We start from the raw sequence: 20,934 nt of genomic DNA, 5'->3' as shown, positions 1-20,934 counted from the left end.
ACATTTAGATACTTCATTTTGTAAATAAACTTGTGAGGTTTATGCTTAATCCTAGAGAAATACATTGAGCTACTATAAAACGATTACTATGATATTTGAAGAATACTTTGTATTATGGATTACATATTCATCATGACCGATCTCTAAATTTATATATCTTATCGGATGCAAACTGGGCTAGTAATCAAGATAATTTTACTTCAACCACGACATATGTTATATATCTTGATAATAATCATATTTTTTTAGTATTATAACAAGCAGAACTATAACTATAGCATGATCCTTGATTAAAGCAAAATATCAAGTTATGATATCCACCACAACTGAACTTTCATAGATCACATCTCTTTTGTTTGAAATATATATATTATTAAAATCTTCATAAGTTATATATTGTGATAATATTAGTGTTACATATTTACATGTAAATCTAATTTTGTATTTCCAAACGAAGAATATAGCTATTGATCATCATTTCGTCTAGCAATGAAACATCAACTGAAGATATATGAATGTCTATTTCATTAATTGATTGATATTCTCATATAATCTCTATCAAAACCTCATCTTCTCTTACTCATATTGCACGGTATCAGAGTATATTAGGCCAAATCAAATCATATCCATCGAGATCATATAGATTATGAATATCAAATCATATCTACTAAAATCACACAAATAATAAATACCAAATCATATCTAGATATATTTATTTATTGATATCATAGAAGATTTTAGCATATCCTTTATCTTATCATGAACATCTACATAAGTGTTCGGTCATGTAATACAAATCAACCAATAATAATATTCATGTTTTCATAATTATCTTTTGACGGAGACTGAGAAGAGGAGGCAGGAGAAGATGGGAAGAAAGAGGCAGTGGGAGGTGGGGGCCAAAAGAAGAGAAAGGGAGAAGATCGAAAGGAAGAGGAAGTGGGGAGGTGGGAGGACGATGATGGATCCTCCTCTCCCCACACCCCTTCAGTCTCCCTCGCTCGCTGTGGTTCTTCTTCGGAGACAGCTCCTTTCTGGAGGTGCGCTCCATGCGCAGAGATCAACAGGTCTCGCTTCCCGGTTTCCGCGGGGGCGTCGCAGTAGTAGTGGTGGTGGTCTCGTAATACCACTGCTCTCCAAGGATAGGATACTACACCAAATGGATTCTTAGTGTTCTTCTTTTCTTGATCGCTCAATGCATTAATTATGAGGGTCTTAAGATTTAGATGTTACGTAGACTCATACAGCAGAGAGTCAATCAAGAGCGTACGTATACGGTCTTCCCAAGCACGGAAACGTTAAAACCCCTTTCTACGACGACGAATCTGTGGGTGAACTTTGTTCATCGGTATACCAAATCTAACGTTCTTTATTGGCGCAAAATCTCGTTGACCGCAGCCTGACGGCGCCGACAACACACCCCCAGAAGAAGAAAGAAAAAGCGAAGCCATACCTCAGGCTTCCATTGGTCCAATTACGTTCCAAAATAACGGACCCCATAGACCTTACGAATCATAGCCTGCCAGCACACCTCATGTAGGAAGATTCCTGTCTCCATCGTTTCATTCGACACGACAGTACAGCGCTTGGAGTGCCGCTCTCTCTCTTTCTGTCTCTCTTTCTCTCTCTCTCTTGGCTTTGACGAATGGCTTCTCGCCTCCCCCTCCTCCCCAACCTTTCCCTTACCCCAACACACGGCCGCCGCTCAGGGGCTCTACCCCGGCCTCGCCCTATCTACGCAGCATGCACCATCTTCGCTTCCTTCGGCGGCGGCGATCCGCGTGCGACCCGAAACCCTTCTCTTCCCCTATTTCCGTTCGTTTTCCTTGATTTATTCTTGAAGGTTGCTGCCTTTGTGAGGTTTCAGCGGCTGGGAATTGGGCCAGGATGGTACGGAGGGGAAGCTCGATGATTTCGAGAGGGTGCTTGGCGATGGGCGCCGGGATTGCCGATGGCAAGAACAAGACGCAGGACGCGAGGCCGATCGTTGTGATCGATAACTATGATAGCTTCACCTATAATCTATGCCAGGTAATTTCCTGTAACCAGAACGACAAGGGATGGATTGCCGTGGATCTTGTGGTTCTCGATGTGCGTTTGATTCTGCTCGTCGGAATGTGATTGTTTTGTTGAATTGCTGCGATTCTGTTTGCTTGGCATCTTTAGAAGACGAGTTCTCGACTGTGATTATTATGGGTTGATCTACTTATGCATTATTAGACAGATTGATAGTTCCTTTAATGCAACAAAAAAGAAATTCCCTAATTTTTTGCCATTTGAAACTGAAGTATATTGGAGAGCTTGGAGTAGATTTTGAGGTTTACCGCAATGACGAAATCACTGTAGGAGAGATCAAGGAGTAAGTTGATCTTGTCCTTTTCGTTTCATCTGCTCAAGCAATCCCTTAAACTATTTAACTGACCAAGCAGGCAATAATTTTGTTTTAGGAAATGTCCGCGAGGAATACTTATTTCCCCAGGGCCTGGTGAGCTCTCTGCAATGATCGTCTTCAATTATGCCCCAAAATGTTGATCTTGAATTGTTGCTTCTAAAGGTACACCGCAAGATTCGGGTATATCCTTGCAAACTGTTCTGGAACTCGGTCCCTCTGTACCACTATTTGGAGTTTGTATGGGCTTGCAGTGCATAGGAGAGGCTTTTGGAGGTATGAATGTTGCAGGTGCATCAATGTAATGAGTTGTTACTTATATAGACACTTTAATAAGAGCATTGATCTTACAGGAAAGATTGTTCGTTCTCCTTCTGGTGTGGTGCACGGGAAAAGCTCACTTGTTTACTATGATGAAGAACTTGATGATACATTATTCTGTGGCTTGCCCAAGTAAGATCTGTATGCCTTTTGTTGTATCCTTGTTCTCTGTTGCTAAATGATTTCTACTTGGTAGTTTCTGCATTGTTCATGTAACTTGATTAATTTTGTGCCAGACGATGTTATGTGTTGCATTTCAAAATGTTAATAAAGGAAAGTAAGGTCTGACCCTGAAACCCAGAAAATGTCATAAGAAAACATAACCGTGTTTCGATGCAAAGAAAACTTCAACAATGACTTGTTCAACTCTTCCCTTATCTCCTAATGAACGAGATCAACATATTTTTTTTATCAGCATCTTCAATTTTATAAGCAAACATATTGTCATCTTCACTGTTCTTTTGCAGCCCATTCACTGCTGGTAGATATCATAGTCTTGTGATTGACAAAGATAGCTTTCCTAATAATGTTCTTGATATTACGGCATGGACTGAAGATGGACAAATTATGGCTGCTCGACACAAAAAGTATACACATATTCAGGTGTGTCAGCTAGTCTTTATCTTTGTCATAACTGGGTTTCTTTCTTTTGAAATATAATGTGCTTGAATCTGTTGACAGCTGACTTGTGGAAACTTCTCATTGAAACAACAAAATAGACTATAAAGGTTTTAAGTTGCGAACATTTTCTGTCAGATCATTGGATGGAAGAGGAGAGGTCGTCCATATTGACTATTCATCCAAAACAAATTATGTTCTATGTTCCAATAACAAATCTACTGTTCATGAAAAATGAAGTCAGCTTTCGTCACGACTAATTCTTTGTAGAAGGAATCAAATATATATACTTATCTTCATTATTTGCCTAAATGAATTTATGTCTGATAGTGAACACTATTTTTCTATTCACCAGGTCATCTCTCCCTGCTTAGAGCTTGTGACCTACCCATATACCATCCGAATATTTCCATTTTCTTTTCTTCTATTCACATTCTGAATCAGGCAGCGAAACTTGAACAGTCAATTCTAAACTGCCACTTTCAGTTCTCAAGGATTGTCACGGAGACCCTGGTTAACCATGTCAATAAAACATAGAGGAACAACATACTGGTGGTATGGTCAAAACTATCTCACATTTATTCTTTTCTGAGTAGTGAATTAGATTAGACCTCTAATAAGTGTCGGTAGATGATTCTTGTTGTCATGAGTTAGTCCACTCATAAAAAAAGGGAACATTGTCTATTTCATCTTTCCAATGTGATTCAGGGACAACTCGATACAGGCATATCAATGTATTTCCTCTTCGAGTTTGATTTTCTTAGAACTCTACTATGGAACTTCTCTATCCTTTTTGAATGCTTATTTGACAAGTTAGTTCAGATGTCCTTTAATTATTTGACAAGTAACAGAAACCGAAGTAAGCATTCTCTCATCACTCTATTTTCAGATGATTTATCTAATGTGTTATCACTGAGATAGCGAAGGAATTTTTTTCTGTAATCATGGCAACAATTCAATGGCAGACCACTGAGATTAACATTAGTAGAACCATCCTAGCTGATCACACTTGTCTTTTACATGAATTTTTGCTCTTTTTTGCCGTCCACATATCCAGTAGCACAAGGTACCCAGTTCACATATGTGCATGAATTTGAGCTTGTTCTCATGTGCATCAGGTTTGCATGTGGATTAAGAGCTATGCTGCATGGTGTATTGTATATCGCATATTCGTATAGCATCTAAACTTGTTGTTCTTTGGTTCTGAGTCGCAGGGGGTGCAGTTCCATCCGGAGAGTATCATAACGACCGAAGGTAAAATAATGGTGCATAACTTTATCAAACTTACTGGGAAACTGGAAGCACAAAATTCCAAGTCATGAAAAATTAGGTCTCCAAATGCTGTTTGTTGATCAGGTGATGAAAGAAGTAAAACCTGTCGAACTCAGTAAAATAAATAATGTGTTTTTTGCTTTGTGGTCGACGAAGATTGTCATGATAATAGCTTGATCTCGAACCGTGGTCCTCCATCCGAGGACAGGATATCTCTGTTACAACTTTCAGGATTCCATTCGCATCGTCTTGGCTGTTTTCGGAATCATGTTATTGATGAAGGGAATGCTGTTAGTAAATCTGCAGGGTTATTACATTAAATAGACCAATCAAGGAACCTCTTCCGTCACATATTCAGTGAAGTAGGAATGTTGTCAGGAACAATTATCCTACTGCCGCCTGTTGTTTGGTTTCCTGCTGTGTTACCTGTGGCTGGACCAGAGATTTCATGGATGGTCGACCAGGGAGATCTCATAGGGGTCACACCCTAATCATGTGTGTCAATTGCAGTTACTGGCACAAACATAAGGGTTCCTCTCCTACCATCAATCATCACAGTTTTCTTTTCTCTTCTTTTGTTTGATGATATACATGCATGTGTAGACTTGTGTTCTCAGTTACATCTGCTAAGATGAAGGCAAGGCAGGCAGCAACATATGTTCACCATGGTTTCAGAGAGACTGTGTGCCTGAGGTTGCCTATTGCTGCTGCTGCTGCTGCTGCTGCTGATTGAGTACCTTTCATCATGACTTCTTTGGAGAACACACTCACTGTTTCTGCATGTCCATCACCATGTGTTGCCTGGCAGTAGCTTCTAAGTTAGTTATTATTTATTGGAGATATCTTGAAAAAATGCCTTCATCTCTCAGCTATCATCATCACTCTCTTTGGCTTTTTTTTTTTTTTTTATATTGTTATTTTGCTTTATTTTATCAGCTTTGTTCTTTATTCTTCACTCTCATCACTACTCTGTCACCATATCAATTTTCTATTTTTTTATGCATCACGTTCATATATTTTGTTAGGAAATTAGATACTTTCATTGCGGTAAACCTCAAAATCTACTCCAATATGCTTCAGCTTCAGATAGCCAAAAAAATAAAAGGGGGATTTCTTTTTGAAGGAACTACCGATATATCTTAATAAAGGAGACCAACCCATAATAAGCGCAGTCATAGTTACAGGACACCACATCGTCTTTCTGGTTACAGGACATTACCTGGCATGGACTAGAGGTAAAGCTATCATAGTTATCGATCACAACGATCGGCCGCGCGTCCTTCGTCTTGTTCTGGCCATCGGCAACCCCGAAGCCCTCAGCCGACCATCCTCTCGAAATCATCGAGCTTCACCTCGGTACCATCCCGACCCCATTTCCGGCCGCTGAAATCTCACAAAGACAGCAAGCTGAAGAATAAATCACGGAAAGCGAACGGAGATAGGGCGAGAGAAGGGATTCGGGTCGCACGCGGATCGCCGCCGCCGAAGGAAGCGAACGTGGTGCAGGATGCCGAGATAGGGCGAGGCCGGGGAAGAGCCCCTGAGCCGCGGCGATACGTTGGGGTAAAGGGAGAGGTTGGGGAGGAGGAGGAGGAGGAGGAGGAGGCGAGAAGTCATTCATCAAAAGCCGAGAGAGAGAGAGAGATCTCGATCGATCGATCGATCGATCCACACTCCAAGCGTTGCACTGTGGATTGACACGATGCAGACACGAAAATTTTCCACTTGACGTGTGCTGGCATTCAATGGTTCGACGACGACGTGGGGTCGGCTACTCTAGATTGTAACTTGACCAATGGAAGTCTTGGGTATGGATTTGCTTTTTCTCTAGGGTTGAGGGTTGAATTGTCAACGAGATTTAGGTCGACTAAAGAGCGTTGGATTTGGTCTCGACAAAGTTCTTCCATCACCTGATCAACAAACGCTGAGCAATAAAATAAATATAAGAACTTGAAACGTTAAGAGAATGCTGAGAGAATGACAAATTAATGACTGTCCAACGAAAGATAGCTTTGTGAGAGGAACACATTGTGGATTGCATTGTTTTGCAGCAGAGTTTGTTTTCTGTACTCAGTAAAACAAATATAAATCTTAATTTCAATCATACATTTCTTGCATCATGCATGTTTCTCCTGGAAAAGGCAGGCAGGCACTAATAGATTAGTCCGAAGAAGACCAACATAGGGAAGTCTCAGATTTCATCCCCAAGGTGATTTAGTTTCCAACAACTAATTCCAAAATGTGTTTACTATAATACCCCAAGTAGATATTACAAAATAACATCATTCCAAATCAAATTCAATTGGCTTCATCTCCATGTGGAACCCCCAAGTCTGATAACCTCTTCAGTGCTGGTATCTTTGCACAGCCTATCGGCAGTTTCATTGCTTTTCTTGTCACTTCCATCACCATATAAATCTTTCAACTTTGCCAGATTGCTTGAAACAGCCTTTGTCTTCTCTTTATTTTCATCTCCGAAAGGACTAGGGCGATCTGCACCACGGGTATGGATGCTACGACTCCTGCTCCTACTTCTGCTTCTGCTTCGTCTAGAGTTGGAGTGTCTATACTCATCAGCATCTCGCCCACTCCTTTCATGGTCCCTTCTCCCAGAATCCCTCTCTGAGTGCTTGGATCGATGGGAATCTCTATCACGATCACCACGCCGCTCATGTTCATGCCTTCGCTCAGAGTCCCTTCCCCGGTCACGTTCTGAGTGGTCTCGATCACGGTGATGGTCTCGACGGTCTCGATCACGATGATCTCGATCATGGTCACGGTCACGATCTGAGCGATCACGGTCATGTCGGTCACGGCTACTACTGCGACGAATGCTAGGAGATGATCTTCGATGGTCATCACCATCACTCCTTTCGTGTATGGGACCTAAGTTCCTTCTGACCGGCGAAGAGTCCCTGGTGGATGCACGGTGTGGAGCACGCTGACCAAATGAGACTGACAAAGCAGCTTTTACTGAAGGAGGGCGACGGGCAATATCATCTGAGCCCTGCCGACTAGTTTCTCCAGTGACACCACAATGCTTGGTGGGGAGCTTCAGTTTCTCCAGGTTAGCAACAATTTGGCGCACAACGGGAACAGGGACACGTGGGAAAAGTGTGTCAAAGTAGTACTGCATCATTATATCCACAAACATTAGAAGATTTGTGATAAAGCTTATATGATCAGAGCAGCACCAAAATTACCAAAACATTAAATTTCCAGGGCGTTCAGATCAGAAAAGAATAAAATGCTAATGTTGTTATTCAACCAAACTAATCAACTACTTCTGATAATGTAAGAGTGCAAAATGATGCACATTGAATGCAAAGGAAAAACTACATATATGTATCCCCTAATCAACCATGCAGCATTTTACCACATTAGAATGCCATAGAGGTGAATGACAATCAGCAGTAGGGAGGATGAAGAGTTCAATGAACAATTATGGTGAGGGAGACAAGCTAGGAGTAGCAATACAATGTGTCACATGGAATGATATACATTCAACTGCGTCCAAAACGTTCACAAGCCCAGCTATCAAAGATCAATCAGTGTCAGCAGTGTTACAGTAAAAAAAATTAACATGTGGAAATAGCAGATGATTCCAAAATTCTAAAAAGAGTACCATAAAGACCATAAAAGAAAGGGGAGATGGTTGATGTTGTTGCTTCTCCAGACAGTTTTAAAACATAAGTTTCTCAACATTTAACAGTCTGCTGTGAGAAGAATATCAATCAACATAAACTAATCAAAATTTTGTGATGTTCAAAGGATGACTGGAATCAAACATTCTGCTAAGAAACAGAAGATGAAAAGGGATTTATGGTTCAACCTAGACCGAAAGTAGCATACTGGTGCAGTCACCAGCTACCATCTAGATGCCTAAAGGCATTACATGCAATCACCAGCTACCATCTAGATGCCTAACGGCATTATATGCAACAGTGCACTGGTCTTTAATTCATTACAGTTTCATTTCACCATGTATAGACAAATAACAGAGGCAGCAGCTTATTGCTAAGCTACTTTCAAGTTTACTCATTGCTAAGCTCCTTTCATCTTACCTCTCATTGCTAAGCTCAAAGTTGTAAACTTCAGTTACATACCTAGGTCTAGTAATTTTGTTAACATTCACTGGCAAACCTCGGGCGGACTCTTGGGTCCCATTTTTGATATACTGCGGCTGACTTCCCAAACCCCTTTAATGTTCAATAAACTTTAAACATCCTATAGAATCACTCCAAAACACTTGAAGATTATAATACTAAAACTGTGGCATGTATTTGGACTTTAAAAGTGCATAAAGAGAAAATACGAATATGGCATATATACGAATTATAAAGATTGCAGCTACACGAATAGTCCACTAGTACAAGTTAAGATCTTTATACGGTTTTCCAAAATGTTTGCATACTCATAATACGTATCTCAAACTTTATGGTGTTCATTTCGACATGATGCACGAAAAGACAAGAATAATGCAGTTACAAACTATGTAAAAGCCAAAATCCACGAGCCCAGGTTGAATAAATTACTGATATGAGACAATCCAATCAAGAGATTAATAGGACATTGTCCTTCTATCAACCTCTATCTTTACTCAAAGGATTAAGGTCTGCAAGAGAGAGAAACAAAAAGAAGGGACAAACAGAGAAAAATCTGAAGACGAACAGATCAGAGTTTAAAAAAAAATAATATCAGTAGTATAATTGGGACATCAAGTTAGAAAAACCATCACTTTTGGACCAATCGTCTAGTGAGGATACTGACCAAACACAAGCGAAGATCTACATCTATTAACCACAAGACCACAAAGTAAAAGATAGTCTCATGAACTTAATAATGTATTTTCTCTCTCGATTAATGTCCCCCATATTGAAGCAAGACCATCAGTAGGACTGCAAACAGATTGGTAGATAATTAGATTGCGGTTGGTCCAGGTACAAACTGATGTTTAAGAAACCTCGTTATGCAACTAGAAACCCATTGGATCAGCTATATTATAATTAATGTTTGATTCAACTTCTAAATAATTGAGAATTCAATCCAACAGCACATAGTTGTCCATACCAGGGTTTGCCAAACCAGGTACAGGACCTGACTCGAAGATTCATCAGGCCATAACATTGTACCATCTGTCGACACATCGGTAAGTACCAATGTTTCAAAGCGGAAGAAAAAAAGGGAGAAGAGGAAGGGACGGTGGAGAAAGGAGGAAGAACGAGAGAAGAAGACGAAGCGATGGAAGAGGAAGAAGGAAGGAGAAAGAGGAAGAGAAGAAAGACTTACCTGAGACGTGGCGATGTGCAATGAGGTCACGATCGCACTCCGTCGATCACAATTCACAACATCAGAGGCGACGCTCACGTGAGAAGTGGAAATTAGGGTTTCCCACTTCTCATATGCGGCAGACCGAACCGAGGTGGGTCCGCATACCGGTCAATACCAAGACCAATATGCGCCACCTGTTTCGTACCGGTGTGAGCGAAACGACAATCCCTAGCCCTTACTACCTATTGTTATAGGTAAATAAGTAAATCTTAGCACAAAACATTAGAATAAATGTTAAATATAATTACCTTTGGTAGAAAAAGGTTGCTTTCAAATGATAAATTCCATAGGGTTAAAAGTACAAGAAACAAGAACAAAAACCTTCACCAGTTCCAATCAAAGTACAACAGAAAGGAACACAGATCAACCATCTTATAATATCTAAAAACTCCACTTTCTGTTACCGCAATTAAACTTTGATAAAAAAAATTGATACAAAGTAACACACTTATCTTCTTTAGAATCAAGCACAAGAATGACAATGACATACAAAGTCTGTCTATGGTTAGCCAATATTATCCAAACAGGAGCCTTATTAGACTTCCCCTAGGATGAAATCTAGTGATGATGGGAGGAAGAAGCCATCCAGCACCAGTATCTGCCAATGGCTGCATGCCATTTATCTGAAAGTACCAAAGTGATCGTAGCGCTTATGCAGAGGCAACAAACATTTAATGGGAGTAACTGAGAACTGGCAAGTAACATAAAAGAATGGAAAACTTGGTTTATAGTTATTTTATCGAGTTAAGGTTGGGTCAGATAAAATATTTAAGCATTAAATCAGATCGTAAGCAGACTGTAATGGTTAGCATTCAGATCTTTGAATCAGATCACAAAGCAGTCTATCAGATTAAATCTAATTCAAATCGACCTTAATCAGATTGGATCCTGGATCTTATAAAGATAAATTTCAGCCAACTGCAGACCTAGTGGGAATAGTGTGCACTTGCCCCATTATATTAGGAAATATATGAATGTGCCACCCTCCTCTTCCCATAATTTTAGTAAAAAAGGACACCACTTCAAAAATTAATGAAGTTAGGCATCAATCATATTTTTACCTATTTTCCAATCTAGTTGTATAACTTTACCATCCTATATCACACCCATACTACATTTAAGCTTCTTTATCATTCACATGACAAATTTTATTAGTTAGTATCGTGTCCTTCCACGTTTTAACTCATGTCAATAATCATAAAATTACATCTCATTCCAAAAATTTTAAATCATAATCCAAATGTTGTCCATGTCCAAAAGATCTTCATTTCACAACTTATTTTGTATGTATATCCCATGACAATAATCATTTTATGCAATGGACAAATAGCAAATATTTCAAATAGAAACACTCTACTGGTTTATTCTCTAAATAACTTTCTCGTGATCCTGTATTATTTTAACTTGTTATGATGTTTGCAATATTTGATCTCGCTTTTAAAAGGTCTGTAAACAGCCCGTAATATATGACCTCCTGTATATAGCTAATTAATTTTAACAAATTATTAAAAATTGCAAAGGGTAAATAGTGACAAAGGGATTTGCCTCCAAAATCTTGCTATCAGCAATTGAGGTTTTTACTAGCTAAGACAGCTGAAGGTTCTAAGTTTATTGGATAAGGTCTTGATCTAAGTAGTTCAGGTACCACCATCATCAGACTATGTAGAATTTTTTTCATATAAGGTTAACCTGCAACCTTGGTAAGTGATATCATTATATAATTACGTCTGGACTAACGTTTGACTCCACCCATGCATGGAAGAGAACCAAAAACAAGATTTTTCTCATCTTCATAGAAATTCTTTCCATCATATTTAATGATTGGATTCTGGATGGAATATACTTGTAAAACAGAAAAGTGGCCCACATCTGACCATGAAGATTTTCTAGAGAACCAGCTTGTACAAGACACCTTATATATCCTCCAAACAAAAATCAGCATTTAATTAAATTTCATTGATTCAAATGCCATTTTCATTTGCAATACGCTCGGTATAGAAATGTTGTGTCATCTTTGCTAAAAATATTAGAAACACTAAGAACCATAAGAAAGATACACTCTGACTATAATTTAGAACAACTCATTTATTTCTTCTAACACTAGTATTATATCCTCCTTAATATGGATGGAGCATAAACATATAATTATCTGCTCATCACACTTTAATCATGGAAATGGAAAACTAAAGATCTCAATATCTATCTTGCATTTAGGTAAGAAACTACAGATGCTCAAAGTCAATGTATTGAACTTATTCGTAAAATGCATCCCCAAAAATTTTGAAAGAAGTAGAATCAATATCAGCATGCAAAGACAAGAAAAAGCTCCACACCTTCATTAACTCAACTGAAGAATAACCAATGCCATGGGTCTGTGGTCAAGCAAATCCAAGTTTGATATTCATGAATCAGATGAATCTGTATCCATTTCTCTTCATTCAGCTGATCCTATGAGCTTAAATAGAAGGTCTAACTCCATGCACTATTTATAGGGCAGTATGATATTCAGCAGTAAATGTCTGATATTCATTGGCTATCTTATGTGCATTCATTGGCTACTATGATATTCGGCGGTAAATGCCTGAACCACAGATTCAAGTCCTTAGCAAATGGTCCTCCGTGGTGAAATGTCTGAACCATTAATTCAAGTCCTTAGTTTATACAGATGTGCAATAGCACCTAAAAATCTATCGTTTGTGTTCCTGAAGTCATCACATGGTCCAATTCACATCTTACATAACTTCTATCACCTTTATGATATAATTAAAAATAGCACCTCAAAATCTATCATTTGTGTTCCTGAAGTTATCACATGGTCCAATTGCATCTTACATAACTTTTATTACCTTTATGATATAATTAAAAACACACAAGTCAAACTGAACAATAACATTGCAGGGAATATCTTTTAGTTCCTCTTCTTCCTTTTACCATGGTCACCAAACATCTTTCACTGCAAACTTAAATGGTCAAATTGAAAAATCAAATATAAGTGTATCCGCGCATAGAAATGAAAGACTAGTGGTAAGTTTAGATGACCAGTGCTGAGTCAAGACAATGACAAAAACATGGACAGGCAAGAGTCTCACTCAAACAGTATATGCAAATATCAATAAGCTTTCAAGAGATTACTTTGTTCCAAGACCAACATCACAAACCTTGAACTTAATTGTTGATAAAGATGTGATGTACTGATCTCTCAAGGAATACTCCATTAGGAAATGCAAGCCCAGAATCTCATATGAACAGGTGGGACATTTACCAAAATGAATTACCTTTCAGCTACCAAAACAAGTAATTAGATAAAGAACATGAATGGAATTTGTTGATTCAAAAATATGAGCAAGAAATACTAAATCAGTTAAATAATAACACACTCATAAAGAATTGTCTGACAGGCATACTCTATGAAGGACAGGCAATAAAGGAAATCAAATAACTAACCTGACCAAGAAGAAGATCACGCACATATACCCCCATTGTCGTAAGTCGACCATTAGAACCAGGAGAGAATTCCTGCAAAAAAAAGGCAAAAACCATAAGTATCTGAATTTAGTACCAAAAGAGGCCATTGTCATATTTCAACCACCAGCTATTCCAGTATAGATGATGTGCAATTATGGAGGCCTTGATGATTGATCTTTAATCATGCAAGAATCCATTTTCTTCTTAGAATTATCCACTGAGTAACAAGTACAAATTATAAATTCAGTCCCAAAATCAATCTTAAGTTGCAAACATTTGAAAATAAATTCATAGGTATAAATAGTCAAACAATATAGAGCTCCAGTGATCATAAGCGCAACATCACCAAGAGCAAAGCACGAGTTTATGTTCTACAAATACTTATCGCAGCTGCCTGTGGCTTAGCCGTCACCAACCTGCCTTGTAATTGGAGATAACAATGGCCCTACAAATCAATCCCGCATGGGCACCATCATTGCCTCCAATCACAAGACATAACAATGTGAACATTTGCCTTTACATTCAGAAAGTACAACCCATACCAGATATAGTCAAGACTTAATTGCAAGAATGAAAGCAATATAATATAGTGAATTCAAATAAGTTTGTTATGCATATAAATTTTATTTGTTGAAGACTATAATTGCTAAAAGCAAAAACGGGTATTGTAGTCATAGTATGACCGAAAGGGACAAAAATTTTACAAAATAGGAATAGAACAAAGACAAAGTGAATCATTCGTACACACTAAATTTCACTTAATACAAGAAATATAATATGCATGATCCATAAATAGGAATTCACACAAGATATAGGAGCAATGTATAGTACCTGGGATAAATAAAATCTTTAACACAATACAAAAGTAGGTTATAAAAGTGATAAGATATAAATACAAGATATCAAAGCAGAAAAAGATGATGAAAGTATCCAATCATAAATCAATAAACAAGCACAATTAAGAAAAATAAATAGCAATAAGTTTAGTTTGAAAAGGCAAGTATTATTGCCAAGACACTTGCTAAGACCATTGCATCAACAGATTAGAGTTGAAGATGCATCAAAACAAAGTGCCTCTGAAGGAAAATAGAATCGTAGTTACAAAAGAAGTCACACGAATCAACTTTTGAGGCAAATTATCAGTAAAAACTAAAAATTAAGAACTAAAAATAACCAGACAAAAAAGAAAATACCTCATCATCCTTGATGTATGGCTCATACCAAGTCCATAATGTCTTTGGATCTGCAACATAGCGCAGGTAGAGGAAACCAATCTATATAACCAAGAACGATATCTTTTAGCTTTACACATAGTAATTTGAAACAATAAGTATAAGGTCATCATTATAACATTATATACACACATCAAAATATCCACCTAGAGAAAAAAAATAAATGCTTGCATCCACACCCAGGTTCACCGTCGATGTTCACAACCAATGCACCTATATATCATACACAAAAGACCAACATTTTTACACCAAGAGAAATATGAAACATATTTGTAGAACAGGAACTCAAAAGTGTCAAGTGACAGTAAAGTTATGGCGAGTGACAATGAAGTTGTGAACCAAATGAATGCATGTAAAGTTATGACAAATGAAAATGAAGATGTGAACCAAAGGAATCCATATAAGGTTTGTCGATAAGCCAACAAAAAGTTCCCAAAATAACTAGCTAGGAAGGCCTAGTTGATGCAAGCTAAAGCATAAATTACCTAACAACATTTTAAAATGTGCTAGGCGTCAAAAGACGTCAAGGTCTCAAAATGTCCGAGGTGCTAGGTGCTCGCCCGAACGAAACGAGACGCTCCAAGATATTAAAATATAAAAAATATACTATAATTAATAAATATGAACATAAAAATAAAAATGCCACATCAAATTAAAGTCACATAGCCAACTTGAAATATATATTACGGGATATAATTCTTTGACCGCTATGCCTAAGTTGACCCATAATTTGATCTCAATCCCATTCGATAGGATGATTTCTGACCCAAATCTAGAAATGGATAAATCAATTGGTATCTTGACGCAACGGAATTAGAACAAGAGTGCTATTTATTATGATTTAATACTTAGTGTGCTACTTATCCATCACGCATCGCGTCTTGGGTGTGAGAAAAGGTATACCATGAAAAAGAGAGAGAGAGAGAGAGAGAGATCACGTCTTCCAACGAGTCTTCTACCCTCCCATCTGTCGCCTTCAAAACCTTAACTTTTCATCTTCCAACGAGATCACTTCTGCCCTCCCATCCATCACATCTTTTGCCCTCCCATCCCACCTCCAAAACCCTAGCTTTTTGCCTTCTGACAAAATCATATTTTTTGCCCTCCCATCCACCACCGAGCACTAATTGATTCTGTTGTATTCGCCTTCAGGTCAGTGTCCTTTTCGCTTGGACCCCTTTCTCTTCCAATCTCATCCTTTCTCTTCCAATTTCTTGTGGTATGCCACTTTCCCTCATGTGCTCGCCCGAGGTGCCCGACGCCTAGGCTCAAGAGAGAAGCCAGGCGGCACTTCAATGAATCGCATCACCTAGAGGTCATGCGAAGCTCTCGGGCCTTGCCTCGCCTCACTCACATGCCTAGGCGAGCGCCCGAGCACCTATTAAAAACATTGTTACCTAAATGCTCCAACAACCAAACATTACACACTATATACAATTTTGTTATATGAGTTCAATTGATGTGCCAAAGCACAAAGTGTGAGAAACAAACGTTAACCATGGCATGTGATGGTCATTAAGGCTAAATATATTCAGTCATGAGGATACCACATACAGCATCATTTGCCAATAACTTTACCTAATAAGAATCATTGACAAATCTCACTAGGAAACAGCCAAATCAGGTGTCAACATCCTTCTTATAGTTCCCAACTTTGGAGGTACAAATGAAACCACGTATACGCTAGGTTAAAGAAACAAAAGAAAATAGCATATAACACTTAGCAGAGATACTTACAGCTCTAATATAAGGAGAATCAGGATGCTTCAAAAGTCCATGCATTTGCTTGACAGTGAGTTTCATTGTGAAGAACTTGTACAGGAGACAAAATGCTGTGGAAGGACCTCTGCAATTTCCAGTCATCCATGGTTCCACATGATCAACTTGGTTGTAGATCTCATCTATAACTTCATGGTAAGTCTTCAATCTGTAAAGTTCTTTGAAATAATCTGAAGATAGAATGTTCATTGAAAGAACCTTCTCTAGCAAACTATCAATAGGTTTGCCAGATGTTTGTATCTCCATTTCACGTAAACTACTTAGACGGAGACCTCTTATCACCCAAGATAAACAAGCTCTAAATGCTTTCAGCAATACAACTGCTGATACAACCTGTAAGCATAAAATATAAAAGCTGGATTAACAAAGGGGGAGAAACAAAATCATTCAGTGAATAACTGAAATATCACATGTGCAGAAATCAATGGCAACAATGCAACATAGATGTGATTTTTCACATAAAAACCTAGCTACAAGTACAACCAGCAAACTCAATAAATAATGGCAAGGTTATTTATATAGTTAAAAAATGATAACCAAACACAAAATAGTTTAAGTAAATCAATCATTAGATGTATGCTTTTGTCAGTCTTTAAATATAGGTTGCTTAATACCAATTATGATCTCATAGCATGTGTATGACAAAATTATGACATTTTTTGCAGCATCATCTTAAACGCAGGACAAGTGGTACATACCAGTCTATGTGAATACCAGATTGCATAACATTTCATGCCATGAGACTGACTAGAACAGATCTGAATCATTCAAAATTGTGTTGAACAGGTCAAAACCCATTCTAAACCACACATTAACCTACTGATCAGAATACAATTATAAGAATCCCACCAACTGGCATAATGCATCTTATTGCAACGAAAGCAAATAATACATTTTATATTTTATTTATGTTGCTTGCGAATATTCAGTTTATACAGAATTTTATTTGCTTGTTTAAAGTGTCCTCAGGATTTCAGCAGTTAAGATAGAGATTTATTAGGTAGACACCTAAGTTAGAATATTCCAGGGTTTCTTCTTGCTTGTACAATAAGATTTACAAGATTATATAAAGGCATTTTTTCTAATTGTGCAAAGTAGTCAAACAAGAGATTGATAAGAGTCTGATATTGGAACTTAAAAAACCTTGTCAAAAACAGTGATTTCAGCCAAAAAAAATCAAACCAATAAAGTGTTGGCAATTTCATAATGCCTGAATCTAGTTCTAGGATTTTTGCCTAGAACTGACAAAATAAAAAATAATTTACACTTAAAAAACCTTTTATTAATTCTTTAAGTTGATACTTCCAGTACACATGCACGAAGAACCCAAGAAAGATTTTTTGCGACTATCAACATAAGTTTTGTAAGCCTTCTAATTGTTAAAGTCATATTATTGCTTCACTGCAAAGAAAGAAAAGAACTTCAATCAAGAACAATTAAGACAATGAAGAAGAACAATATCTTCTCAAGCTTAGAGGATGACATCACATGTCCAAAAACATTCAAATACTAGATATTAAGGAAATATATGAAATAAATATACTTGTGCATTATTTTGAGCAAAACAAGTTCAATGGTTTTAAAGGATAGTCATAGATATTGATCACATAAATGCATCTTGATACAGTAGAAATGTCACAAGTACAAAGTTAAAGAAAGCTCTGATTGATGCTTATCCTACACAAGGGAAAGCAAGTTCAAAACATCAAACAAACATACAATGTTGTCGAACTTGGATTTTCTTTAGCTAAACTTTTACATTTCTAATATCGCGATCAAAAATAAAACTCAAAAACTGCAAACGTGAAAATCAACATTTATTGCCAAAATCAAAATTCCAACAGCACTAAGCAGGCAACAGAGGGTGGAGGAGACATGTTCAGTGTTAATGGAAGAGAAGATTTAGCAAGCCTCCTTGGATTCACAGAAAGGGAATATAGCCCTTCAAAAATCAAGAAAAAAAGAACGAGATGCAAAAAGAAAAAGAAAAGAGAGCAAAAGCAATATCAAAAAAATAGATAAAAAAACATTTTCCACAGGCTGTAGTATAATAACACATACAAAATAGATATAGCTAGTAGTAAATGGAAAATAGAAAATGCAAAATATTAAATTTTTAACTACAAATTTCCAGCATGAGCAAAAGATTAAACAGCTTGAGATAAATCTAGACACAAAATCAAATTCTTAGTTAAAAATTAAAAATATACTCGATAAAATTATGTATATCATGTATTGATTAGTAAAATAAATATAATTTATAAAATTAGCAAAATAGGTAAACACTAAGAGTTTCAACCAGAAATTTCAAGTAGCTTCCTCTAACTTTCAAATTTTCAAAACCTCAAGTTCAACAAAAGCAAGGCTGTGGTTCCATTAATTTCATACTTTTGCATTTCTCTTTCTTACTGTATTTTTTTTTCTAAATTATCTTCCTGATTTTTTTTGGTTGGAAGTCTGATCCTCAATTCAATCTCCCTAAAAGTAGACCTTACTTTTAGAAGGGCTAACCCTAATTTTGATGCCAATTAATAAACCTTACGTTGTATAAAAAAATTCAGCCAAATCCAAATCACCAACACTGACACATCCACCCGTCTTTCACCTCCTTTCAACTTTGTCTATCTCAAATATGTATTTGCAATTTTATATTTCCTAGAAAACTCTCCACAAATAACAAGTATGAAATTTTGCTCAATTTATAGCTCACCGAAGGCATATATCAAAACTTATAGCTAAATAGAATCTTTTTTGCATGAGCGACAGCCTCTCAAGGCCTTCCAACTTAAGCCTTTGCTTCCTTAACTGATAAAAAAAAACCTGACTCTATTTTTTGCTCATTATAAAGTGCTTTAAATATATATTTAAGTTTGAATGTAAAAGTCATTCGAGTGGGGAAGAACTTCGAGAAAAGAATACAACCAATGGAAGGGAATGCATCATTTAGCTATTCTGAGATGAAGCAGAAAGCAATCACCATTTTGAAAAAGAATTTAGCTTAATTCAAGCAACCACTAACCTACACCGCTCCAAACCCTATCCTCTTCTTAAGAGATCTTATAGCCACCTCCTCCTTGTTCATTTGCAGTTTCCCATAAAAACCAAAGACCACCAAAAATGTCTAGAATCACCATATCATAGCCCACCGGCTCCAGTATACTAAATGCATTAATGCGTAAATAACTCACAAATCTTTAACAAGCAAACTGTGGCAAAAGCAAAGAATGTTTTGCAGAAATTTTGACAACCACGGTAAGCAATTTGAAGTCTGAACCTACCTATTCATCAACATTTACGAGAGAACAACACCAGCTCTCTTAGCAAAAATAAAATTAATCCAACATTTGCATAACTTCCATTAGCTCTATATTAGTGTCCCTCCCTTGGTTCCTCATAATTTTATGGAATATACCAGACACCAACGCTACGACTTCTAGAATCAGAAAACAAAACGCTAAACTTAGTGAAAAATAGACTAAGTTTCGCACTTTCCTCTTCAGAAAGAACAAAGCTTTAGACCATATTTCCAGGTAAAAGAATGAAAAGAAAATAGCTAACGGCATAGTTGCCCTTGACCCTCTCAATTCTTAACACCAGTAAGAAATCGAAGAGGTCAGGAGAGATCGGAGGGAGAAGAGTACCTAAGAGGAAGGACCGGAGGGAGTCCCTCCGCGCCTCTTGCGTTTGCCTGATCCCGTCGGTTCTTGGATTGGCTTCGGATTTAGGGTTTCTTTCTTCGGATCCTGGGCCCTTCAAAAAGAGGGAAAGAGGTCGAGCGATTGGAGAACGCGCCGACCAAGCGAGGGAAAAACCAAGCCACCGCCGCCGATGACGGAGGAGGAGGATGTACGGAACGGGGTGGCGGCGCAGTCGGCGGGATGGAAAAGGGGAGCGGATGCTACTCGCGGCCAGGGATTGATTGAGAGAGCGACCGATGGTGGCGTGACCAGATCGGGAGGCCTAATAGGGCTAACCCCGTCGCACGTTTTACTCACGTGACCGTCGACACGGCAATATATTTAGTATAATACTTATATAATATATCTACATTTATAAATATCCCTCTCAAGTGTCATTTTTCGTATTAAATTAATATATATGTATATATATTACATATATAAACTTACATTTATTTTGTTGTGACTATCCTTTTTCCGATAAGAATATATATTAAATTATTTTAAATTTCATACATATCTATTATTATCACGAAAAGGTGACATCTGCTCACCTCTTTGCCACACCATTGGCGGGAAACATTTTGGGTTCAGGCAAAGTTTGCGAGGGAATGATGAGTCCTATTATAATAAATACGTTGGAACAAAATCCCAAAGAATAGCATTCACTATGCTATCTACGTGAGTATACTATAGAACTCTAAGGTTTTATCGTAAAAGAAATGAAAGAAAAATGGATGATCACTTCGAAAGAATTGACATCCTTGATCACTTCGAGAGGATCGGGCTCCTTGATCGTTTTGAGGGATCGACCTCCTATAGTTTGTAATAATAAACTTGAATAATATTT

The 20,934-nt window shown here is 37.5% G+C and overlaps 2 protein-coding genes and 1 long non-coding RNA gene across 6 annotated transcripts; 1 reads left to right on the top strand and 2 right to left on the bottom strand.

The window, feature by feature from the left end:
- The first annotated feature begins 1,618 nt into the window (after positions 1-1,618).
- LOC103987079 (anthranilate synthase beta subunit 2, chloroplastic) lies at positions 1,619-4,949 on the top strand. Its single transcript, XM_009405271.3, has 8 exons — positions 1,619-1,781; positions 1,868-2,031; positions 2,289-2,359; positions 2,448-2,485; positions 2,555-2,665; positions 2,743-2,842; positions 3,178-3,313; positions 4,543-4,949. The coding sequence occupies exons 1-8, from the start codon at positions 1,646-1,648 to the stop codon at positions 4,648-4,650; spliced, it is 864 nt and encodes a 287-aa protein (XP_009403546.2). The 5' UTR covers positions 1,619-1,645; the 3' UTR covers positions 4,651-4,949.
- Positions 4,950-4,971: 22 nt separating this feature from the next.
- LOC135675863 (uncharacterized) lies at positions 4,972-6,557 on the bottom strand. 2 transcript variants are annotated; one of them, XR_010514041.1, is made up of 3 exons: positions 6,069-6,253; positions 5,820-5,983; positions 4,972-5,401 (listed from the first exon to the last, which is right to left on the bottom strand). It is a non-coding gene; the product is annotated as an uncharacterized LOC135675863 (long non-coding RNA). The 2 variants fall into 2 exon arrangements; XR_010514040.1 differs by lacking the exon at positions 4,972-5,401 and having other exon boundaries at positions 5,686-5,983; positions 6,069-6,557.
- A 128-nt stretch (positions 6,558-6,685) lies between these two features.
- LOC135582086 (pre-mRNA splicing factor SR-like 1) lies at positions 6,686-20,355 on the bottom strand. 3 transcript variants are annotated; one of them, XR_010514038.1, is made up of 6 exons: positions 20,049-20,354; positions 16,366-16,740; positions 14,590-14,670; positions 13,376-13,447; positions 13,090-13,213; positions 7,592-7,730 (listed from the first exon to the last, which is right to left on the bottom strand). XR_010514038.1 is itself a non-coding variant. In XM_065186455.1 (5 exons), the coding sequence occupies exons 2-5, from the start codon at positions 16,651-16,653 to the stop codon at positions 6,909-6,911; spliced, it is 1,263 nt and encodes a 420-aa protein (XP_065042527.1). In that variant the 5' UTR covers positions 16,654-16,740; positions 20,049-20,353; the 3' UTR covers positions 6,686-6,908. The 3 variants fall into 3 exon arrangements, 1 of the variants encoding a protein (XP_065042527.1); XM_065186455.1 differs by lacking the exon at positions 13,090-13,213 and having other exon boundaries at positions 6,686-7,730; positions 20,049-20,353; XR_010514039.1 differs by lacking the exons at positions 7,592-7,730; positions 13,090-13,213; positions 13,376-13,447 and adding an exon at positions 14,775-14,841 and having other exon boundaries at positions 14,595-14,670; positions 20,049-20,355.
- Positions 20,356-20,934: the final 579 nt, after the last annotated feature.

Source organism: Musa acuminata, chromosome BXJ1-6 (genome assembly GCF_036884655.1).
Source record: "Musa acuminata AAA Group cultivar baxijiao chromosome BXJ1-6, Cavendish_Baxijiao_AAA, whole genome shotgun sequence".
Taxonomy (NCBI): domain Eukaryota; kingdom Viridiplantae; phylum Streptophyta; class Magnoliopsida; order Zingiberales; family Musaceae; genus Musa; species Musa acuminata.
This window is presented reverse-complemented; position numbering and strand designations above follow the sequence as displayed.

Coding starts and splice junctions, on each gene's coding strand:
- LOC103987079 (XM_009405271.3), top strand. CDS start 1,646: ATGGCTTCTCGCCTCCCCCTCCTCCCCAACCTTTCCCTTACCCCAACA. Junction 2,360..2,447: donor ACTGTAGGAGAGATCAAGGA/GTAAGTTGATCT, acceptor ATTTTGTTTTAG/GAAATGTCCGCGAGGAATAC. Junction 2,666..2,742: donor CATAGGAGAGGCTTTTGGAG/GTATGAATGTTG, acceptor TTGATCTTACAG/GAAAGATTGTTCGTTCTCCT.
- LOC135582086 (XM_065186455.1), bottom strand. CDS start 16,653: ATGGAGATACAAACATCTGGCAAACCTATTGATAGTTTGCTAGAGAAG. Junction 14,671..16,365: donor ATTCTCCTTATATTAGAGCT/GTAAGTATCTCT, acceptor TTGGTTATATAG/ATTGGTTTCCTCTACCTGCG. Junction 7,731..13,375: donor GTGATCTTCTTCTTGGTCAG/GTTAGTTATTTG, acceptor ATAATGATGCAG/TACTACTTTGACACACTTTT.